The sequence below is a fragment of the Motacilla alba genome, chromosome 1 (assembly GCF_015832195.1).
Source record: "Motacilla alba alba isolate MOTALB_02 chromosome 1, Motacilla_alba_V1.0_pri, whole genome shotgun sequence".
Taxonomy (NCBI): Eukaryota; Metazoa; Chordata; class Aves; order Passeriformes; family Motacillidae; genus Motacilla; species Motacilla alba.
In genome coordinates, this window is record NC_052016.1 from 23847050 (window position 1) to 23872026 (window position 24977).

The window sequence follows — 24977 nt, forward strand, 5'->3', positions numbered from 1 at the left end:
AAAAAGCCCAAGGGCATTTTAAATAATAAATTGCCGCCTCAGCTTTATTCAAAACACTTCATAAGAAAGAAGTCCATTGCACATATACTACACAAAAAACATCCCCCAAGGGTAGAAGAGAGACAAAATTTTCCAATAGTCCCAGTGACTCCCTCAGCAACCAATTCCGTAAACTGTTTTAACAGATGCTGGAGAGAACCTCTTCAGAAAGGACAAGAAGGCAATGGAGCAAAAGAGGGAAGATTCCCTACAGACTGAGCTCTCCAGCACATGCCAGCACTTATGCTTTTGAAAGCGCAACCACTACAGTTATTCCTGAGACAGCACTTACCTCCTGGCAGTACTGAAGAATTCCTTCTTTTGTCCCAATGCAGGTCTTTGTGCCAGAGGGGTCTGATTCCCACTTTCCATTCTGCACGTTCATATGCATGTTGAGTTTGCCACAGAACATGGCAATCTGAGGTTCTGCCAGCAGCCCTGCATTTCCATCAGCAGGCACCTGGAAAGAGAAGAAAAGTTTTAATCTCACATTTAACATTTCAGTCCAGCTAAAGCAGCAACAGGTCAAGCAAGTCTGAGACAAACTCCAGACTCATCCACTTATTGCAGCAAAGACCAAAATTTTTTCTTCAGGGAGATGTGAGAAATATAAATGGGGTGTTCACAGAAATCCAGATTACAACACTATAATTTTAAAGCTTAACTGTCGCAGTGAGCCTCCGGCCTGATAATAATTAGCATTGACTCCATTATTCACAGAAGACTGATCAATCGCTTTATTATATTATTATTATTAAGAAACCCATTGCTTTTATAGACAGTTACGATACACCTGGACCTAACTGGTCCACCAATCCAAACACCATCACCATTGGCTAATTAAGAAACCACCCTTTGGTGAACAAATCTCCATAGCACATTCCACATGTCCACAATAACAGGTGCAGCAAGTGAAGATAAGAATTGTTTCTCATTCTTTTCTCTGATCTTCCCACAGCCTTTCCCAGAAAAGGCCTGGGAAAGTTATGTGTTGCTCTCTGTGACCAGAGAGCTGCTGCCACACTAACCAAACTGTTTTGTGGCCCAAAACTGTCTTCTTACCAACTTGGGCTAAACACAGAACAATGAGCAGAGTTGGAGCACAGTTACAGATATTTAATTCTCCAAATATAGCTGTCAAAATGTGTGTGTGTGTGGGGGGGGGGGGGGGGGTTAGTAACAATTAAATGAAAGAGTAACAAGATTTTAGCAAGAGTTTCCTAAAAAACCTCACAGTGTATCCTTTTCCAGGCCCCTCAGTAGTTCACCTTGTTGAGCACACTGGCTCTATTTTATCATGTGTTATGAAGATGGTGGGGTAAAAGCAGCTTCCACCAAAGCTCTTCTTGGATTGAAGCTCAAAATGCAGAGGGACTGGGGAGGTGGCATAGTAAATGTAAGAACTCTCCCATGATACCACAGCACTGAAGACAAATGAAGAGCCAACCCCCGAAGGTATAAGGTGAAAGGACTAGCTTTTTGTTTCACATCTGAGGAACATGACACAAAGAGAAACCTCCTCCCTGGGTTAGGTACCTCAAGAGACAAGTCTACAGCTCTCCACTGCCCCTCACATTCCAAAGGCCAGTCGGTCACATTCAAGGTACAGCAGAGTATTCATTTCACTTTAAATATCTATTTTTAACTTCTCATCTCTTAGCTAGAAGTCATCTCAAGAGGAAAATTAAAAACATTTTAAAAATTCACAAAAAAGAGAAGAAACAGAATTATGGCATCATAGGAGATATGTAAACCCAGGATATTAGTCCGACTTTTTGTTTAAAAACAAAAAAGATTTAATTAATTTTATATGCCTACAGTACTAAAAAAAACCCCAAAGTCCACACTAAGAAACATCGTGAGAATGAGCATCTAACAATCAATTGGATTCACATGGAAAGTGAAAATGCCAAAATTAAATCAAGGTTTTGTTTGGGGTCTTTCTTAAGAAAAAAGAGAGAACATTTCTTGTCCTGTTTTCATAAGATGTTAATTTGTTACTGTAATTCAGCTCAAAGCAAAAAAAAAAAAAAAAAAAAAAAAAAAAAAAAAAAAAAAAAAAACACCAAAAAAAAACCAAAAACAAAACAGGAACACCTTAACCGGCCAAGATTTTCCCTTTACTATCTCAATTTCTCTTGTCCTGTGCAACAAGTACATTCTGTACAATTTAAGACCCAACTATCACCGTTGTTCCACTGGGTAATTAGAGAATTTTCCAATAACTTGGATGACATCTTTTCTTGGCTTGCCTTGACTGGGAAAACTATCACATGCTTACTCCTTCTAATACCCTCAGAAACTCTGGGGAGCAACTCAAATGTAGCACATCTATAACAATCTGCAAAATATCCTCCAAGTTAATTATTTCATTTTTCTTTATATATGCAATATAACTATATCAAAATTTCAATAAAAATAGAAGTGAGTCATTCCACAGGTGATGTATGGATGAGAACTCCATATTCCCAGTCCGCTCCTTCAATTGAGATCTTTGGTAAAATAATAAAGCATACAGTAGTCCCACTGTGGTAGATTTTAGATTTTTTTTTTTTTACTCACAATCATAAATCAAAACAAAATTATTTAGATCATAGAATCAAAGACTCATTTAGGTTGAATGAGACTTTAGGATTGAGTCCAACTGTAAACCTACACTGCCAAGTTTAACCAAACTAAAAGCCAAAAATAAAAGATAAAATTTAGCTAACTAATTTCAAGGGATCTCTATATGATGCAAGTTTCTGATAATATAAAATCTCATGAAATATTACTCATTTTAAGAAACATCTAACAGTGGTTTGATCACAAAGGGAACTCAACAGCAGTATTTGTGGGGAAAGGTGGGGAAATGTAGCACACTCTGAAAAACATATACACTTATAAAGATTAAAAACTCAAAAGAAGCAGGAGACTAAAACATCAGTAAAACTTACACAGTTATAAGTGATTTGTCTCACACATACTATCATAACATTTTAAACATGTGAATGAATTAATAGCTAGTCACATCAAGGGTATATCCAGTTAAAATATGTGAGCTGGTGATGAATTTTATGCATCACTGAAGTTTTCTTTATAACCAATGGTTTAATTCATTTACATTCATACCATCACAAGAAAAAAATATCATCATTACAATGCAATTAAATAATCTAGAGCAGCAATCTACATTGATAAGCAGCTTCTATAGAAGGAATGCTCACTAACATAAAGCCACAGTCCAGTTTGTTACAATGCCTGTAGCGGCAAATCGCTCCTTGGCTAATCCTAAAGCTCTTAGGCAGACTAGTCTCCCAAAGAATAACCCATGGGACACAAATTACATTAACAGCAACCATTTACTTTATTAATATTCTGCAAAAACTCAAAGCATATTAATGGAACTGTAATCACACCATATTTTTTTCTTGTTTGCATATGACTGTGAGCTAGAAGCATGGCTTTTTTTCCTGCTTCTTGGCAAATCATTAAATAATAGACCAATTAGCACAGTGTTTCAAGGTAACTTCAAATGTTACGCTCAGGTTTTGTCAGTATATCCAGTTTTCAAAGACCAAGAAAGAACACTACTCATCACTTCCACAAGACTTCTGTAATATGATTTCTGTAATGTGAACCACATAAATTTGAAAAATGGCATGTACAGGACTCTGAAAAAATTATCTCAATTGATAGTACACTATTTAGATCTCTACATTAGTCTACTATGTCACAAGACATTCAAGCACCAGCCTGATATCTTTTCATATAAAAAATAAAATTACTGGTTTTTAGAAGTGTAAGAGTACAAGTTCTGAAAGAAAGGTTCCATGGCGGTGGTAAAGCTCAATGCTCACAACAGGTTCTCCCTTAAAGATTTCCAGCATATTAGAGTTTCAAGACTCATTTTACCTACAACTGAGTCCATATCCTGGTTTAGGGCAAATCTGGGAGAAAACCTCCCAGAGAAAGCAAACCTCCCCATAGAAAGCAATCCCACATGGTCCCTCCCCCCATCTGGTCTGGGAAAAACTTCCTCAGAGAGAAGTGGAAAGAACCTGTTTATTTAACAGGCAAAGCACTCCCCAGCACAATAAAATGAACAATACCAGATGACAAAACTCATTCCCAGCTCTGAAGAGATGACACATTCAGAAAGTCTCTTCTGCGGGTGGTCACCGTTATCAATCCCTCCGGCACTGGGAAAGGCGCTGCCCAGAGTAGACACCGGTGGCCACAGAGTGCGAGCTCTCGGTGCTCCCCAGGCCCCAGGCCGGCGCAGGTTTGAATGGTTCCAAGAAAAGGGAAAGAAAAACAGTTCAGGGAGCTTCTCTGCCTCAGCTAGCTAAACTAACTAAAAAACAACCGAGCACCATGTTCTGCCCCATCTGTGCCCAGACACCACAGTGGAGGAGTGAGAGCAGGCTGATAACAAGCTCTGTGCTTCTTCTTCTCCCCACCTTCACTCTCAGAGCCAGTCTTGAAGGCACAGAATGTAATATCCAGCATAAACAGAACACCCGACTGGGGATACAAACATCATAACATCACCCTAGGACAATGCATCTTCCTGCACCATCCTCTGATACATTTCCTTCTTACAAGCAGATAAATGATGAAGTGCTTAAAACATTGCTTTAAAGAAAAAAATTCAAAATACTTTTCAAGGACTTTCAGTATTTTGCATATTCTCACAGGTGTGGATATTAGAGAAAAGAAAATCTAACCAACACTAAAGACTGAAGTCAGAAGACAACTCTGTAAAATGAAGCCCACTGGGTATGTAACTGCTTTGGATATGGAAAGAAGAGGGACATAATTCAACTGTTTTCTCCTCAGATTGGTCAACTTAGGACAAAACAAGGTCAGTCTTAGCAAGGCCACCTGAATTACATCATTTAATTACTGGAGCCTGTCTTTATAAAGTAGGTGTCTCATAGTATTTTTCTGTTTGTTTTTAGAGAAAATAGCAATTACAAGTATTTATTTCATGTCAATATGTTGAATTACATACAATACAGAAAAAAATAAGAAATCACATAAGGATTAGGAGACTAAGATGTAGGGAATCTGTTTCCTTTTCATGCTAAGAGGTAGTAGAGATGCCTTTGCTTTCCTGTCTTTCAGGTCTGGCAATTTAACACATTTATTTGAGGAGAGATGCACATCCACACGGCATACTGGATGCCATTTATACTATTTCTGAGACACTCAAAAAGGATTTTGATAGCAGAATACAGAGGACTGAATTAAATTTATCCAACTGCAAAACTATAAGGAATACCTTACATTAATACAAGTGTGTGGAGTTTTTTAGCTCACTGCCATTCCATCATAATATCAAAAAGCCTCTTCCTGTCAAACACGACCATTATTTAAGACAGAAAGCATAGCCCGCTCCCTGCCTCCACTCTCTGTCATTGCTTTCTGCAGTTACAAAGACAATTATTGTATTTGCTAATTGTGCTTCATAATCCCTATTTAACCAACAAGAGTCGGCTTTTTTTCACAATTCAGGTAATATTCAGAAAACACAGGCTGCAAGGTTTTACCCTCAAGAGGTTTTCCAAAGGAACCAAAGTAACACCACTTCAGATAGCTCTGCTATTAACTTATAATTAAGAACAACAACATAACATGGAAATAAGCATCAGACCTTCTATGCGCTGCTATTACCCATTGAAACATCTAAAGCCATTCCCCGAAGTCCCTCAGACAGCTTCTGTGATTTATACTGCTTTATTCTGCAAATACTAACCTGAAGCCACTTTTATAAACATTCAAAGTGTACTTAATTTGCAATAATTACTTAATTTGCAATTATTTTCAAGGAAAGGATGTTCAGTAGCAACCTCCATAACTACAACCGGCTCAAGAACAATAACTGTCCTCCTTAGTTTAGGAGATGACTAATATAATCCCTCCCTGATTTTAATTTGTAATGCTAACACTAGTTCAAACCTCCAACCAAGAAGTCAGCAACTAGAGTTTTAAACTTTAACAACAGTAAAACTGGTTCAAATAATGTGAACAATTAAGCATATCCAGTCAAAAACATCAGATTTCCAACCCATGGCTGTGCTTCCTCCAAACTTTTATACCATATTCAGGTTGAAACCTGAGGTTTCTCATTAACTAAAGCATCATCAATTTGCATACATTGCAGTTTACTTCCTCTATGACAATTAACAAAAGAAAATAAACTTTGTATTTGAAGTGGGGCCACTCATAACTCTTTTTCCTATTAAAAATAGAGGTAAAATATAATGAAATTATAAAAATATATTAAAGGATTCTCTGCTTGCCTTACACTTCCAGTGAGCAAAACATAATACAGAGACTTGTTATTCCCAGTGGAAAGACCAGTTTGGTTTTTTTTTTTCACTGAACTGTCTGGTCTGCTGTACCCTACAAGTGAAGATTGCTACTCAGTTCTGGAAGTCTGTGGTTCAAACCAGGCAAATGCCATGCAAATACAGGCTTATATCACCAGACACAAATCCATTGTTTCTTGCCCATCAGTTAGCCATCAACTTTGGCAGACTGTAATTTGTTACACTCTGCTCTAGACATCTTATTTAAGCCATAAAGTATTTCTCCTCCTAGCTTTGTTAAGGATCTTCTCAGAACACAAATAATTTGAACAGTATTTGTATTTAAAAACCTGCACATGTAGATTCACAATGAAAAAATCTCCTTTCTTAAAAATGCAACCAGGACAAAAAAAAATTTTAAAAACAAGCCACCTAAATTAGAAAAGGAGAAAATATCAAATTATTGTCTTGCCACAATTTTAGGATGTCTGTTTGTCAAAACCAAGGAAAATTTTCCATCTCCCTACTTTTCTTTAAAGAAGACTAAGAGGTTGTCAAAATCAACATGAATGACTTAGAAACAATGTTTTATTGTATAATGTTCACATAGAAACAGCAGCAGCAATTACTGTTGTCAACAGCGTACAGAAATAGGTCAGAAAAACATTCTACTGATTACACAGTTAAATTGCTCAGTGTAGTTGCTCCTCCTGGAAGACAAACATTTAGCACAAACAGTCACAGAAGGAACCACCTTCCTAACCTGCAAAAACCCCGTGAATATCCATATCTAATGTACAAAAAGCCATCATCCAAAATTTGGTTGAGAAAGACTCCATCAAAAAGCAGCTGGAAAACTAGAGAAGTCTATTTGGCCTGACTATAACCTATGTAACCCAACTGCAAATATCTGTGCACTGTCTTCCTGGCCTGCTTCATAAAAAAATGACGCCAAAATGCATCACAACAGTGCAATACCCACATCACCACAGTAGCTCAAGGATCAACTAACTGCTCCACAAGTAAATTAAAAGCAAGTTTGCCCTCGAGACTGCAGAGGAAAATATAATATTCTTAAAACTATCTTCTGGCAGCCAACCACTCTCCTCACCCACACCCTTCACAAGGTCCTGAGAAATAGGTTGTATTTGTTCCATGCATTCCATTCATCTCAGTTTTAGTGCTTCCCTCAGGTCACGTTCCAAGTACTTGCAGAACAACATCCCAACCCAGTCCCAAGTATTTGTTTACCCTGAAATCAAGTATTAAAATCAAACCAAAAAATATGCCAGGACTAAGCACTGAGTTCACAAGGCTATCGTGTGGAGCAATACGGAAGTGAGTGCTCCCCTCCCCAAAGACCTGAATGAACCAGCAACCAAGTGCATACAAGAGATATTCCCAAGTGCATACAAGAGATATTCATAAGACTTGAGCAGAAGTGTCTTTATAAACAGCTGACCTGTATGTGCATGTGTGAACACACACAAGAGCAAAGGGATTTCCCTCCCTGGAGTCCCTGGGAGTCTCTTCCCCACGAGGAAGCAAAGAGGTAAATCCAAAGAGCAGCAGAAGTCTAGCACCTGTGTGAAATCTGTCTAGCATCATCCTGCACACATTTCCATGCTCCTGTGAGAGTGAATAAAAATTAAAATTTAGCTACAAAAATCAACATCTCTGAATGTAATCGTAAATGTGAGGCATTATCACAGGGGAGCATCCCATCAAGTCAGAGAAGGCAGATCTTTGCATCAGCTACATGAACATAACAAAAACACATTGCTCTGTAAGTGCAGTGTCAACAGCTTCTTACCTACCACAACCACTCCCAGCAACATGTCTGCTTCCAAAAAAAACCCTCTAAAAGCCACACTCACACAACCTCCAATTTGAGTATCTTAATTTAAGAAGATGCAAAGGTGCTTGAATGCATCCAGAGGAGAGCAACAAAGCTGATGAAAAGGTTTTAAAGGAATGACATCCCACAAGGAAAACCTGAGGACTCTGGGCTTATCTAGCCAGATAGAAGGAGGCTGGGGGGTAACCTCCTTGCTCTCCACAGCTTCCTAAGGAGGGAAGTGTTGAGCTTTTCTCTGTGGGATCCAGTGATGGCACGCATGAGAATGGTTCAACCCTGTGCCAGGCTGAGACTGGACATTAGGAAGCACTTTTTAACCAAGACAGTCAAACACCGGACTTGTCACAAGACTGTCAGTAGCAACTGGGCAATGCCCTTAGTAACAGGCTGTAACTTGATCAGGCAGCTGGACTAGCTGACCACTGTAGCTCCCTTCCAACTGGAATACAGTATTCCATTCTAGCCTCTATATCACCATGGTCACAACCAGACCAGGAGTGCCAGCAGTTTGCTATGGGTGATGATGTGCACCACCATGGGCAGAAGGATAATGGGAGAAACAGGGACAACCTTCACCCAAGCAGGTCTTCTCTGGAGTTACCTTAGGAGCCCATACCAAAATTTACAGACCTTGAAGTCAGCCATTGATATAACAGTAACTGAAAATCCTCACAGCTAACAGGTATCCTCAGCCTGCAGGTACCTCCACACAGTTTAGTCACAATCTTTCATAAAAAATGCTATTTTGGCAGGAAGAAAAATTATAACATGTAGGCACACAGTTTGTGGAAATTGGGAGCGGGGCTGCAGCCAAGCCTCATCCCTAATGGGCTACAACTGTGTAGGACAGCTGAACAGTATTGAAGGTCATGAGACATGGAGTGCCGAGGTGCACTGACCAATCACCAAAGGGTACAGAGGGCACACAGGTGTAAGGCATCTAAGATGAAGGGTATAAAAGGTTATACTGAAGAAAAAGTGCTGACGCTTGAAGCCTTTTTTGGTGTCAGTCGTACCTCCACCTTCATTAACAAGCAAAATGAACAAAATTACCCAAGACTGGAATGAATTTCACGAAGCATTAATCTAGTGCCACACCAACTAAATATTAACATAGGGGATGAGGAGGTAGAGGGAGTGGAATAACATCAAGATTTTACAAGCTGAATAAAAAGTGCATTAAGAAGAAAGTCAAAAAAAAACAAAAACAAAACCAACAACCAAACAACCTAATCTTGCTCCCAAGCTATTCAATTATATTTTGAAAGTCTTTGGTCATTTACATGGCTGTATGTGCTGACTAATAGCAGTAGGGTAAATAAGAAAAAGACAAATCCCATCAGAATGAATGATCTTGTATTCATCTAGAAAAATAGGAGATAAAGAATAAATTCAGCAAGTGTGCAACTTTGACAAAAGAAGTGTTTAATGATGCCAATAAATATGACAAGGGTTATGGTTTCTTTTGGTATGTCTATACGTACAGGAATGCTAATGATACTGCATTTTAATTTCATCAGCTGCAGGGCTATCACTACTCCAAAACAAACATAAGAGTCTGTTTTACAGAGCAAATCAAAAGTTTTGCAATTAAATAAATCCCTGTAAACCATCTAATTCCAGCATTGTATTTTCTATTTCAACACTCAAAGCCACTATCACTTATCTTAAATAAATAGAGGAAATAGAAGAAAAATAGGAGTGCATTTCACAGCAATGCAATAGACCACAGAAGTACTCCAAGCTCAATAACTTCTGGGGTCCTATAATATCCATGAAACTCACTGCTAAAACCAAACTAAAACTACAAGGTGAGAATAAATACTAAAAGAAGACCTAACTTCTAGTTTGCATTTACATTAAAGCACTTTTTTTTTGGTGGTGTAAATTATATTTTAAGCCTATTTCATTGCATGCATACCTGGGAAGGATGTGAAAATTGCTATAAGCAATGTAGCAATGAGGAATAAAGACACACAGAGTCCCTTTTAGCAGTCATAAAGAGAAATTGTTTATTGCAAAAAAACAGGCCTTTTAATGCTCTAAACTTCAGCAAAACAAGCATGCATTGGCTGTCTGCCACTATAGGTGTCGCTGTTCACATGACCTTTTACCCAACCACCTTTTTCACCACCCAGTGTCCATGCATTTCCCCAACAAATCCATGCCCCATGCATGAGGTGACTACACACTAGTCATACAATTTGTTCTCTAGTTATATAACCTGTTTTTTACCCTGCTGTTAGTTGAACCTTTCCCAGAAGTGCTTTCTGCCAAGCAAGAGTGAACAGAAGTGAACAGGATTTAAAAATGGTGAAAAGGGCATGTATGTGGAGATTCTCAGCTCACTCAAAGAGAATTCTCCCAGGCTTCAGGCCTGGGAAACTTAGAGAGGAAGAATGAAAATAATTATTATCTCTCTTTCTGTTCATGTTGTTTACAGATATGTACCTTCAGAGTGTGCTATTCACAGTTCACCAATAGTGTGGAAAGGTTTTTACTTTGAGACCAATCAGATTTCACCTTAGCAATCCTGGTTATAAAAGGACGCTACCTCTTAATAAAGGATCTCTCTTCTTCGCCTTCTGAACCATGGAGTCATTTCCTCCGTCCCTGACTCAACAGCATCACTCATATTCTGTTGGGCTTTTCTTATCTCCCACAATGCAGAACCAAACTTGATAATTTAGAACAAATTGAAATTCTGTCTGTTCAGTAAAAAATTGAAGAACAATCCTAGTTCAATTAACTTGATAAAGAGTTTAACATTTGAGCAATATCAGCTTCTCAAATGAACTTTATTCCTCAAATGTCAATGCTCAGTAATTTATTGACTTGTTTTTCTTTTGAAGTAGCTCATAACTAACTGTAAGATAGCTTCACATCTCATTCATCACATTTCCACTACTGTACTGGTTTTGCATTGAAGCCATTCACAGAAGTGATGTTCTAAGAGAAGTTGCAGCAGTTTCCTGTGTATGACAAAAAGACCTATCCATAATTAGCTTTGAGAATTGACAATCTGTTAAATCACTGAGAAAGCTGAACACAGCTCCATGCATATACACGTTAAAGACAAAAAAAACCCAGGAGGGTATCTTTTCCTTCTGGCCTGGAAGCAGGTAACATGGCCAGCCCGGGCTGGGCGGGCTCTGCCATGGGGCCGGACCCCATCAGCTGCCAGGCAGGGGCAGGGGAGGTCATGGGCCCCCAGCGTGCTGCAGCTGAGCCCTAGCCTGGCTGCTGAGATCCCAGCCGCCCCCCCAGCACAGCTGCTGAAGAAACCTCCATTGTAAAACAGTTCCAGCCTCAAGCTACTGAGCCCGGCCAGGGTCATATGGCCATCTGCAGGGCCTGGGTGAGATACTAATTCTTTCAGTCCACAGATGAGACTTGTAGACCTTCAATCCTCCCTCAGGTGAGAGAAAAGGACAGAGTGAAGACATGTAGAGAAACAATACAAAGACACCAGAGTCAGAGAAGAAAGAGGCAAGTCCCAGATGGGAGGAATGAGGAGATGCCTTTTGTTTTGGGCTGAAATCCTCTTGTAAAGCTATGGAGAATAATATAATTGATACATCAGACTCTTTTCCCCTGTAACTCATTGAAAAGTATGGGGGATGGAATGTTCAAATTGCAGATATGATCAAAGGCATCTGTGTTAAAGCAAGCAGATGTTGAAGTAGCTGTGATCTCATGAGAAGTTTGAAAAGAGAGAGGAGAGCGATGAAGACCCTTTGCCCCCAGAGAAAGAAGACCTCTGATCCTAGAGATCAAGATGATCTCAGAGATCAATAAAGAGAACCTTTGCTCTTGAACAGCTCATCCTTAAAATAGTACCCCATAAGTTGACATGGTCCATAAAAGCAGCTGTGGGAAAGCTGTGAAAGATGGGAGGGACTTCATGATTGCAAGTTCCAGGGCAGCTGCTGTTCATGGAAATTAAAAGCCATGAGAGAATTGTTTTCTTGTCGAGAAGTCTCCATAAATTGACAAGAGAGACTCCTCTCCCTAAGTGAACTGAAGAAATACTATTCTAGAGGTGATAAGCTGAAAGGTTTCTGTACGTTGTTACTGTGGAAAAAAAAGTTGTAGGGGAGGAGAAGAGTTCTAAAAGTTTTATTCTGATTTTTATTATTCTTTCTTTCAGTTACTCTTAATAAACTTTTCTTTATACCCTTAAGTTTTGAGCCTGCTTTGCCTTCCTCCTAACTCTATCTCACAGGAAGAAAATGAGTGGACATTTAGCCAACACCAAACCCATCACACTCATTGATGCATTTGCTGGGAAATCTAAAACTGGCAAACCAAAACCACTACAACTACCATGCTTAAGCATCCCACTCAAGAAGAATTCTTCTGCATAGTATCCTCATTCCTTCTTTATGCTATTTGCTTTTCAACTTTTCCTGCTAAAACTGGATGCAAAAGGATAGTTTGTAAGAGGAGAGCAGTCCATTTCAGGGATGCTTATATTTTGCCTCCATCCCAAAGAATTGTTGTTACTCAGCCTCTCACAAAGTCATATCAAATTTATCTTAGAAAGGCTTGTGTTGAAATAGACCTTTAAGATCATCTCAATTCCAACCACCTGCCATGAAGAGCGACACCTTCCACTAGACCAGGTTGCTTAGAGCCCCATGCAACTTGGCCTTGAACACTTCTAAGGATGAGGCAGCCACGGCTTCTCTGGGCAACCTGTGCCACTGCTTCTCCACCTGTGCCACTGCTTCTCCACTTTCACAGGGAAGGATTTCTTCCTAATATCTAATCTAAACCCATTCTCTGTCAGTGCCAAGCAATTCCCCTTTGCCCTGTGACTCCAGGTCCTTGTAAAAACCTTCCCTCCACCTTTTTTTTGTTGGCACCCTTCAGGTATAGAAAGGGCACAGCAGTTTCTGCCTGAAGCCTTCTCTTCTCCAGGCTGGACAATTATCTCAGACTATTTTCATAGGAGAAGTGTCCCACGCCTGTGATCATTTTTGTGCCCCTCTTCTGGACTGGCTCTAGCAGGTCCATGTCCTTCCTGTGCTGGCACCCCAGAGCTGGATGCCACACTGCAGGTGGGGTCTCACCACAGCAGAGCAGAGGGGCAGAATCCCCTCCCTCCCCTGCTGCCCAGAGGGCTTTGGATGCAGCCCAGCACACAGGATGTTTCTGGGCTCCCAGAGCACACAGCCGGGGCATGACCAGCCTCTCAAAATTCTTCTTGTAGGGCTTCTCTGGATCTGTTCATCCCCCAGCCCAAATTGATATGAGGGGTTTCCCTGACTCAGAGGCAGCACTTTCTAGCTGGTTAAACCTCATGAGATTCCCATGGGTCACTTCTCAAGCTCATCCAGGACCCTGTAGATGACATTCCACCCTTCAGGTGAGGCAACAGCACCACTCAACTTAGTATTATCAGTAAATGTGCTGAGGGTGCAATCAATCACTCTATGTCATTAATGAAGATATTAAATATCACCCATCCCAGTACTGACCCCTGAGGGACACCACTGGCCACTGACGTCCATCAGGACTCTCAGCCATTGACCACCACCCTCTGTATGTGACTATCCTATCTCCTTATCCATCTACCAGTCCACTGATTAAATAGGTCTCCTATTTAGAGAGAAGGATGTTGTGGGGGACTGAGTCAAAGGCTTTACAGAAGTCCAGATAAATGACATCTGTGACCCTTCCCTTGTCCACTGATGTAGTCATTACATCACAGAAGGCCACTGGGTTGGTCAGGCAGGATTTCCACTTGCTGAAGCCATGCTGCTATCTTGAATCATCTCCCTGTCTTTCATGTGCCTTAGCACAGGTTCTAGAAGGATGTTTAGAAGCATTTTGAAGAAAGAAAAAAAGGAAGAAAGTAAATAAAATATTTAAATTACCTCTTTGGCACTCTATCTTTTTAGATTCCTATGGACAAATCAGCAAAATTTGCTTACAGTACAGATGACAACACGATTTCAAAGGCCTCTGTTCAAGTAATTGTGGACTTGAAACTTTCTAAATAAGTAAGTACTAATAATAACAACTTAAAAAAACAGTGCAAAAATCACAACACAGGAGTTACACTTATAAGGATGACTCTTGTGTGACTGATTTGTTACACAGCACTAACATCCTATATTTTTGACAAGACAGTAACTAGACAAAGTGAGTTAAATTATACAAGGCACATGAGTTTTCCTGAAACAAGCTTCCTTTAAAAAGAGATACCAGATTTCTCAGATTTGGAAAATTCTGTGGGCTTACATCATTTTCCTACCGTAGAAAGACAACACTAGATGACTGAATTAATTAAATCTACAGGATTATTACTGCAGTGCAGCAACTATACAGTGCATTTGTAAGCTTCTCCAAGAAAGAATGGAAGCTGAAACCAACCTGCTTGGAGGATTTTTTCCCTGTGTTCCAATCTGAAAAAAACTCTCTCTACCTGAGCAAAATTCACCACAGCCAAAAGAGCTGTAATTTTCCTTGTGAAACAGAACCTCTACCCTGCATCAACTGGATTTGAAAGGAACCTCTTAGATGGTTATTTTATTCTCAGTATAACTTGCATGCAGTTCTTCATCTGCCCTCGATACAGAGGCACCATCTACCCTGCTAAAGCAACTCTTCCACAGACTGCATCACTTATGTTATTCTCCAAATGACGCAGAATAGAATCATTCTCTGCTGCCATTGGTCTGAGCCACAAACATCTGAACAAAGCCATGTGAGAAGTCTGACGTAATTCACCAGTTTTAACATGAGGTGTTTCAGCTGTTTTGCACTATGACTGCACTCCACGTGTATGCCAAAGGTCCCTCTCATCTTCCTTTTGATGTAGAACTATTCTTTGCTTAAGTGGCAAGTCTGTGACTCAGTCTGCTCTGCAAGTTGTCTGACTAGTTGGATTACTAGAATTATTATATTTTAAAAATTAATAATTTCCCAATTTCATTCCACAAACAATGTGAAGATGAATTAACAAAACATTTCTGGCATTTGCTGACTTTAACCACCAAGTGTTTGGCATGATGAGGACTTCCTGACTGCTAGAAGGAAGAACATGCCCAGAAGATCCTTCCTGAAATATTTACACTACTCAAGATGCCAAGATGTCTCTAATTAGACAAACCTTTTTTTGGCATACAAAAACACCACTATAAATAAGCCAGAAGGAACTAATCTGTCAACAGCAGGATTAAATAACATAACACAGTACCTGGATTACTTTCAAGGCATATACAAAAGCTGGAGAGAGTCTAATAGATGGTTGACAGACTTCATTCATTTTGAGTTGAAGGTACAGTTCTTCAATCCTTCCTCTATAAAAATCTATGAATTTTATCTCTCCACAACAGAACTGTGATGAGGGAATTATTACAGCATTACCAGACACCCCATGCTGAAACAGATCCTGCGATGTATCTGTTTCTAGGGTACTTAAATTACCTGTTACTAAAAAAAAAACCCAAAAAATACCCCACCCAAACTTCACTGTCCCACTAGATGCAAGCTATTTTCATATCACTGTACACCCAGTTGCCAGTTTTTCAGCAGCTACTCCATGTCCATGAGGTTTTTAATAATAATCATGTAGCACATTCAAAAGAAAGCCTGGCCTTCAACCTCTGATGCTATACACTCCATCATGGACCCCACTCCCATGGTCTCCAACATAGAGCTATTTCTCCATCTCTCTGCTTTCTTAGGCAGCTCATTTATTTCATCCACCAAACCAAAGACAAGACCATCATTTTTGCATACATAAAATATTATTAAAAATTTAATTAATAAAGAAAAATACCTTCAGAAGTGCTTAGCAGAGAAAGGCCAAAGATTCCTCAGTTTGGGGAAGAATAAAAATATTCCTTCAGTCTTTCAATCGGGCATATTTCAGGTTTCAACTCTACAGTTTGAATTCTGCGTGTTCTTTTACTGATTAAATGCTACTGTACACAACCTTCACACAATTGTGCTAATGCTCAAAACCAAGAACCTTTTCCTTTTCAATACCTATAAACAAGAAACAAGAATAAGGAAAAAAACCAAGCAAATGAGACACAGTGAAGCCCTCAGAAACAACCCAGCAGCTTCCTTCAGCAGACTGGGCGACAGTAACACATGATGAGCCCCAGCACCAATTCTCCCTTTGGTAGGGATCACACACCAAGTAGATTACATACACAGCCCTCTGCACAATCATGATCAACAAACAAAAACATTATATAAGCTAGGAGTTTCAACTTTACTGGAAATAACAAACCAAAGAGGTACAGGCTTGACCACACAAACCAGTTATTCTTTAGAATGCAACTCTTCAGCTTAAAAAGCAAAGCAAAACCACTCAAAATTGGACATGAAGAAATTCAGTCAGCCTCAAATAAAATAAACCTCTAATGACACAACAATCAGAAAGACAGTTATGTTAAGCCTATGACTTTTCAAAATCCATTATTCAAGAGATTCAAGAAAACAACAGGGAAAAAAAGCAACTAATATGCAGGAAGCAGTATGGGACGAGACAAAAAAGTGTTCAAACCACTCTTGCCAATACATGAAGGCCACTCTACAGAAGTACACTAGTTTTTCCAATACATGTATTTGTATTTTCAAACCCTACCTCTGGTATCTTCAGCAACTGCTCTCTTTAAAGACAGAGCCCTCATTGGATTTCTTCTGCAGACAATCTTTAGCAAAAGCTTTACTGATTTCAGTATTTGGAATGTTAACCAAATAGACAGTAGAGTACCCTGTATATGTTCTCACTCTTTCCTATTTAGAAGGTATACTCTCACCATGAGTTCTGGATTTCTGATCTTATTGAATGCTATGGAATACTCCAACTGTTGGTTAGGTCTGGGAACCAAGGAAACGAGAATCTGTCAATCCAAGAACTTTCTTCCACTGTGGTAGTCTTACTGTAATTTTCTAATAATACAGAAATAGATACCACATACAAGTTTAGTTACACAAAACATTGAAACACAAGAAAAACTGTGCTTGAAAACTCTTGCTCGCGTATGGAAAGACATGCTGTTATTATGGTCACCAGAACCTTACACAAGCATCTCTCATTCAGACAAGGACAGAGAAAGCAATTGAGTGAAGAGACGAACCAGAAGCCAAAAATTCAGAGTATGAGTTTCTGGCTTTTTCAACTATACTAAGGCCTCAGATTTCTCTTCCAGGTCTACCCACTAAGAGCAGCTGCTCTCTGTCTTCACAACAGTGATAGCAGAACAGACATGTTCACATACATTTGATTTAAAGGCTCACGAGAACTACTGCATTTAAATGCAGCATCCTTAAAGACTACATTTCAAGTTCATATTAATTGAATTTAACAGATTTCCATGAAAGAGGCTAAGATAAGCTTGGAGGCAACTTTCAGATCTTCAAATGAAGATAAATTAGATTACCCATTGTTAACTATTACAGCCAGATCCAAAGAAGATGACATAATAAAGTGCTGTTTCCTTACCAGTAAGTACACATAGATCACTAAGCATTAAAAAACCCCGATGCATTAGCTCTCTGCTAAGGAGAGTAAGAAACCCTCCAGGTTTTTTAATCATATTGGAACCACATACTTGAAAAGTGAGCACTTTTTGTCCTAAATAGCTCCATTGTATTTGTGCTATTTAGAACACATAAATCCTTCAAACAGTGAGTTACTTTTGGGGATTTTTTTTCATTTGTCTTTTAAATGAATAATCTGGAAGATTAAATCATCTTGCTTTTGACAGTTGTCAGCTAGAGTATCCTGATAAACCATCATCACAAAAGAGAAAACAGTACTATGCTTTGCCATCTCCCACTTTGGGCTTTATTGAGCTGTAATAAGAATGAACTATACCATGAAAGATTTCACACACGCCGCAACAACAGAAGGAAAAATATTTGGCTACTGAGCCTGGTGCTCTACTACAGAAAATCCAACTGAACACTAGCAATGCCTTGTGCAGGAAGTACAAGGAAGCCCTATTTCCATACACTAATAGAGGAACAACGGCGGTCAACTTTTATTTAAGGTTAACTAGGTAACAGCATGCAGTGAAAGCAGAAATAACATGTATTTTATTTCACTTGATGCAACATCCAAGGACTATAAGCAGAGATGCTGATCCCTGACAGGGAATTTGATCAGAGTACTAAATGTAGAGCACAAACTCTACACAGGCTGCCCACAATCCAAACACCACAGAGCAGCAAGACAACAATTTATTTCTCCTCCCATTCTCCACACAGATAAATCTATACATATTAAGAAGTACTTACAAACCACATTGGCAAAAGTTGTCGCAAGCTGCAACAAAGCCTCTTCTATGGATGTTTCTTCCTCTTCTGAAAGAATACGCTCTCTGAAAGTTGCACACTTTCATTTTCACACTCGGGCAAGAAACCTTTAAACCCAAGATGTCTTACACAGCTAGGCTTCATTTCACCTGTTGCGCTGAGAGATTGAAAGAAACGGTACCACTGAAAACATAGTACCAAATACAGGTGACATCAGTAATTACCTTAATATCTGCTCTTATTCCAAATACTAGCTTAACGGAATTCAAGGCAACCAACACCTGCCTTCTATTCCCACCTTCACAAGACTCCCTTCATGTTCTACTTCCATTTACAACCCTGTTCAGCAGCCATAATAACTTTGACAGGATTCCTTGAGGCACAGCAAAAGTAAGAAAATAGTAAAAAAGATGGCCTGAAAATATACCACAGAACTGAAAAGTCCAAGTAGGGATGACTCCATAGGAGCCTCAAGACCATCTCAAGCACTACCTTCAAAAGAGAAAGACGCCAGAAATTACTTAGTGCTTTCAACCCAAGACAGGTGAAAATGCCAGAGATCTACACTGGAGCTTATAGTCCTTCTCCTTCGAGCTGGCAACAACCTATCTTCCAGCAAGAGACAGACTTCTCAGTGAGCTATAAGCAGGCAGCCTTCCCCCCAGCTCCTCCCTTCCTGTCCACAAGCTCATGAATGTGGTCACAGTTCCCAGCATTTGCCAAGATGTCAAGAGGGTTCAGCTTAAAACAGCACAGCAGCAGCAACACAGTGTTGGGCTCCAGAAGCTCTGGAAACCCTCAAGAGAAGACAGAGCAATTCCCTTACTAGTGCCCAGCCTAGGCTTAGCCCAGATAAGTGTTCTTCATCACACTCAGTCTGCAGTGGTGAGGCACTTCCACACAATGCAGAACCCCAAACTGAGATTTATTCAAAATAAAGCAATTCTTAGTATTACATGCACAGTATGTATGCACATACCATGGGGACTTTATTAATGGTATATTTCTATACCAGGAAATCACCCACAACTGCAATATTTTGAAAACTAAGTATTATTAAGAGTTTCTCAACTCTTTCCAACTGGTAACAGAGTTCTTCGTTTTGATGACAGGGCCACATGGTCTTTCACCCTCACCCTCTGCAGTCGGCCAGTGTACATATATTACGTGGTTCTTCTCTTTCTTTTGTTAACATAATAGCGAATATCATCCATTAACACCAGCACTGTTTTTACTAGCATCCTAGAGCCATGAGGACGGCTGAAGTTGTTTCAAGGTAACAAAGAGTATCATCAGAAGCACACATACTTAGTTTCCTCAATTTTCTGTTGCTACATTAAAGTAGAAAATAAGTATCAAATCTATACTAACAATGAGCACATCTCAGGCTCCCAAAGAGTAAATTATCAAAAATGCATTTTTCTTCCTCTAACCATCCCTTACTTTGGCAAACATCCGTTCACCTTATTGATTTACAAATGCAAACTACTGAGACAATTTTAGTACTTCTGCAAGAATTCCTCAGCTTTTAACAGGGTAAACACAGTTACTGTTTTTCTTCCACATTCACAGTGAATTAGATCCATATCCATGCTTTTCACCATGCCGGTAAATCTTCAGGATATGCTTGCCTGACAAGTTTAGAGTCTACAACATACATCTCTAACAACATTATAGTGAAGAATAAATTAAATGCAGATTTGTTTTAAATATCAAGCCATCAGTTTATAGCCTTTTCAAACAAGTGAGGAAGTGAAAGTGTTTTTTCTAGAGCTTGCAAGTTTTCAAGATTGTTATGTCATCAGACCTGTTACCAGACATTTCAGCCTGTTCTCACAGGACTTGCAAAGCTCTCTTCCTCACAGAGATACTACATTCTGTCTCAGAGAACCTTCTGAGATATTAGCTATCTACCCACTGTGATTCAAAACATTTTATTAGAATCCGTCAAATGCAATTAGCCTGATGTTAGGGGTTGTTTGTTTGTTTTTTTTCTTTCTTCAGACTTATAGAAATTTTTCTCATAAGTTGCTAGGAAACTAACTACTGGGTACTTATGGATACTTAAGAAAGAGAAAAGAAAGTGACTGAAGGTCACTTTCCTCGGGAGAGGAAAGTAGCATCGGGCTTCACTTTATTTTTTCTCGGGGCCAAGGGGGAAGATAGTGTGAGTTTTTTGGGGACAGGTTGGGGGCGGGTTGGGGGGCGGGTTGGGGGGCAGCGGCTCTGGCTCGCTCTGACATCGGAGGAGGATGGCCAGGCTGTCGTTCACTGCGGGGAGAATTCACCGGCACCGCTGGAGCTCAGCCCTGAGGGACCCATCACCATCTGCTCGTGTGTCCCGGGAATCCTGAACTTCGCCTCTCGCTGCCCTGCCCAGAGTCGGGCTGCCACTGCCCTGCCCCCACTGTTTCTTCGGGACCGCTCTGGGGTTCTCCGCACTGTGGCCAGCACCATCCCGCAATTCCAGCTACCGCCGCGGAACTTCTGATACATCTCGCCCACTACCACAGGATTTTTGCTCATTCCTGCCAGCTGTGATGGTAACTGCACCAAAGGGGAAAGTGCCGGCGGCCAAGAAGGCTGTTACTGGATCCCTGGTGCTGTTTGTTGTTAATGCCACAGTTATTGTCGTTTGTTTGCCTTGTTATACATACTAGGAAATAACTGTTATTCCTATCCTCCTATCTTTGCCTGAGAGCCCCTTAATTTCAAAATTCTAGTAATTTGGAGGGAGGGGGTTTACATTCTCCATTCCAAGGGAGGCTCCTGCCTTCCCTAGCAGACACACCTACCTGTCTTTCAAACCAAGACACCTGAATAAACAAGCCGTTAAATCCAATAAATAAACAAGCCAATAAATCCATTGCAGTGACACACAACAGACATATGATTATACAACCAGCAACACCTAAAGCACTAAAAACTGATTTATCTCCTGCACTAGGGCTTGCATGAAATAACAAGCTACCAGACAACAATACAACGATGGCTTCACACACAGCTACAAGGGAAGGTCAAAACCACCATGAAGTTTCTTTTCTAAGTTCAAGACCATTCAGGTCACTGGCAAGTACTTTTGCATTGGAGGAAACATAAGAGACTTTAAGAGATGTCCAAATAACACCACTGAAAAGCCATCACTCCCACTAAAAAAAGAGATTGAATTAAAGACATGCAAGAGTTTAAATCATACTTTCTGAGTTTGAGTATTACCAAAGTATTCAGAAAATCTGGGTCAGAGATGTAAGGTGAACAGACCTAAAAATGCTCCTACAGTGAGATTTCCCACAGGGATGTTTTTCCCGCTCCCTTAAAACAATATTATCTTTTACTAGAAAAAATAAGTGGCCATTTATAGAAGTCCTAATAGCATGAAGTGTCAGGGTCACTGCAGAGGCTGGGAACATTGCAAAGAAGGGCTCTCTCCACCCTCTCTCCCAGGAGGAGCATCCCTGGGAGATGCAGCACTGCAGTCACCCTGCATTAACACCGTACTGTGAAATAATGTGTGAGAAAGTACATTATTTTGCTTTCTACAGTCAGGTAGCAAGCTTGTTAAAAATAATCAGAGCCTTTACCCAACATTTGCTTCACTTCACTCCAAACACACCACTGAGGAAGCCACGAACTTTAAGGACAGAAAAATCTGAAAAACCCCAAACTTCTGTAAATCTGTATTTGGGGATATGGAGGTATTACTATTGTGCTATCTGTATGTTAAGCTGCTTACAAAGTCTGTCAGGAAAAAAAAAAAAAACAAAAAACAAAAAAACAAAGTTATGGTGCAATTTACTATAGCTAAAATTTGATGAGAAACTCACTTGAGAGTTAACAGCAAATTATTAGAAAAGCTAACACTATAAATCAACTCTGTTTACCATATACCTTCTTCAGACCACCCTTTGACCGCTCCTTCTCTCATTCTTTATTCTACTGAAAACAGCACATGGCTACAAAACCCACACTGTCCCTCCCAGCTGCCATTCAGTCTTCTATGAATCGCAGATCTCCAGCACAATACAAAAACACTCAAGCATTTATTCTTGGAAGGGATCAGTGTTACATGCATGATGTTTTCATTCTGAGCCTGCACAGGCAATTTGTTTACTACATTATAATGTTAAAAAATGGACATGTGCAAAGGCAAGGTAACAAATTCTTCCTCTTCCTTTGCCCAGGACAGCTCACGAGGGATGGAAACCATGCCAACCTTCTAACACAACAGGACATCTCTTTCCTTGACATTAGTAAAATGAGACAAGCTGTAACTGAAATACACCCTACAACAATAAGTCCCTTCAGAAGAAACTAATTGTAGCTCTTCTTGGGGAACAAATGCAGTAAGGAAAAAGGCAACAAGAATAAGGGGATGCCAAAGGAGGGGAAGGACTCCCACTTCTTTCACCTATATTAGCTTACACCACCTGCAAACCTTACCCAGACAGTTCTGCTGACACTTAACAGGTAGAAATATAAGATTAAAGCATCACAGAAAACATTTACTTCTTGTCAGTGCAAAATACTACATTCAGTTTTGGAAACCATTTGCAAAGATAGCTTCAATGTAAATGCCTACCAAGTTTCAAGGAACACAATAACAAATGAAATAATGCAAAGCAGTACTACTCCAATGAAAATCAGTAGATAAGCTGTCTACAAAATCTCTGAATTCTGAGCAAATGAGAAGTAAACAAATGGAACCTTTTATTTTTCCTGCAAAAAGAAAATTGCAATACTGTACATTTGGTATACACTGGTACAGCAATGACAACTCCATCTTATATACCAATTAAATCCTCTGGGGAATACAAACCTCTAAGCCAGTTTGCCGTGGACACAATTTAAATAGTAAAATAGAGATTTATTTTCTCACAAACAAAACAAACAGTAAATTCAGGATAGTGTCCTACAAAGGCCCACAGGTGAAATGTAAAATGCTCCACACCCAGTTAGATCAATGCACTGGTGAGGAACATCCCTCACTTCCCCCAAGTAGAATGATGCTTCCCTGCAAAACCCTTTACCACTGAAGCTACAGATACTATTTATAAACCAAAATACTCATAAGACAGACCAACGCCAAGAGGATGTTTTGTTGATTTCTTGTTTTGAAAAACAACGTAGATTACTAGAGAATCCCAGGGACTGCCAGCTTCTAAAAGTCAATACAGTGAAGAACTGGGCCACCAACCCAGGCTCAGAGCCTGGCCTTCCTTCCACCAGCACAGTGAAGGGCCAAGATAACTAATTCTGAACTACCACATAAACCTAAATGAAACATAACTGAGGTGCACATGCATATGGATCACATAGGGTTTAATTTTTTAACAGAAATGTCAACCCTGTTTCTAGTTTGCCATTCAGTTTGTCACAAACAAATTACAAAAATCGGATAATAAACTTGTGTATGGTCAGGCAAACATCAAAACACTTAGTGTAAGCTACAGGGCGTGAATGTAACAAGATCTCAGAGTGTAGCATTTGATCTGGGCCACATCGAGGCCAAATGGATTAAGACGAATTCATAAGCACCCAAGCTGGCAGCACATGATGTTGAACAGCCCCAGCACAGCAACACGCTGCAGGAGTCTGTGCAAAACCTGTTTGTCAGCAACAATGACATACAGCCATGGTCTAATTATCACCAACTGGCAATGAGGACAATACACAGGAAAAAAAATGCCCTGATTAATATGCACACTCTAAGCTTATTTTGCTACAGAAGAGGGGATGTGTGGAAAATCAATTAAATCCACCCAATTAATCAAAGGACAGGCTTCCAGACAGTAACAGAAATAACTGGCTGTGGCATCATCTCTCAACATGCTGGCGTAAGATGGAAGTGCTTATAGAATCTCAAAATCATGTAGGTTGCAAAAGCCCCTCAAAAGCATGAAGACCGACCATGCCCCCAGGACTGCCAAGTTTACCACTGAATGATGCCCCTAAGTGCTGCATCTACTTACATATGTTCTTGTTTCAGTCAGGACAGGGTTTATTTTTTACAGTAGCCAGGAAGAGGGGATGGCCAGACTACCATTATTTGCTATCATCTGACATCCTGGAATACTCAGGTACTGTTTTACTTTCCATATAAACCATTTACCTTATACCTTTTGTTATTAATATTGTTGCTGTTACTGTTTATTTTTCTTATCTTATTGTTCTTTCCACTAAGTTGTTCTTAACTCAAGCAGTGATTTTCACTTTTTTGTGCCTCCAACTCTCAACTCCACCTCAGAACATGAAGGCGGGGGAGGGGGAGGGAGGGAGGAAGGGGTGGGGGAAGGTGGAGGCAGGCTGCCAGTGAGTTGTGTCTGGTTTGGGAGAGTCTTGATGGGAGCTCTAAATTGGGGAATATCATTCCTAAAGCACAACAAAAGATCTTTTAAATCCCTCCAGGGATGGCATCTCCACCACTGCCCTGGACAGTCTGTTCCAGTGCTTGGCAGTCCCTTCAGTGAAGAAAAATTTCTTCACTATAACCAATCTAAACA

General features: G+C 39.9%; 1 protein-coding gene across 5 annotated transcripts in view; it reads right to left on the reverse strand.

Moving 5' to 3' along the window:
- The window catches only part of LOC119702185 (amyloid beta precursor protein), a 208268-nt gene that overhangs the window by 154477 nt on the left and 28814 nt on the right, over positions 1–24977 (reverse strand). For all 5 annotated transcript variants that reach the window (XM_038139812.1, XM_038139805.1, XM_038139797.1 and 2 more), the window contains exon 2: positions 332–499. In XM_038139812.1, the coding sequence (XP_037995740.1) occupies positions 332–499 (168 nt within the window). The remainder of the gene's footprint in view (positions 1–331; positions 500–24977) is intronic.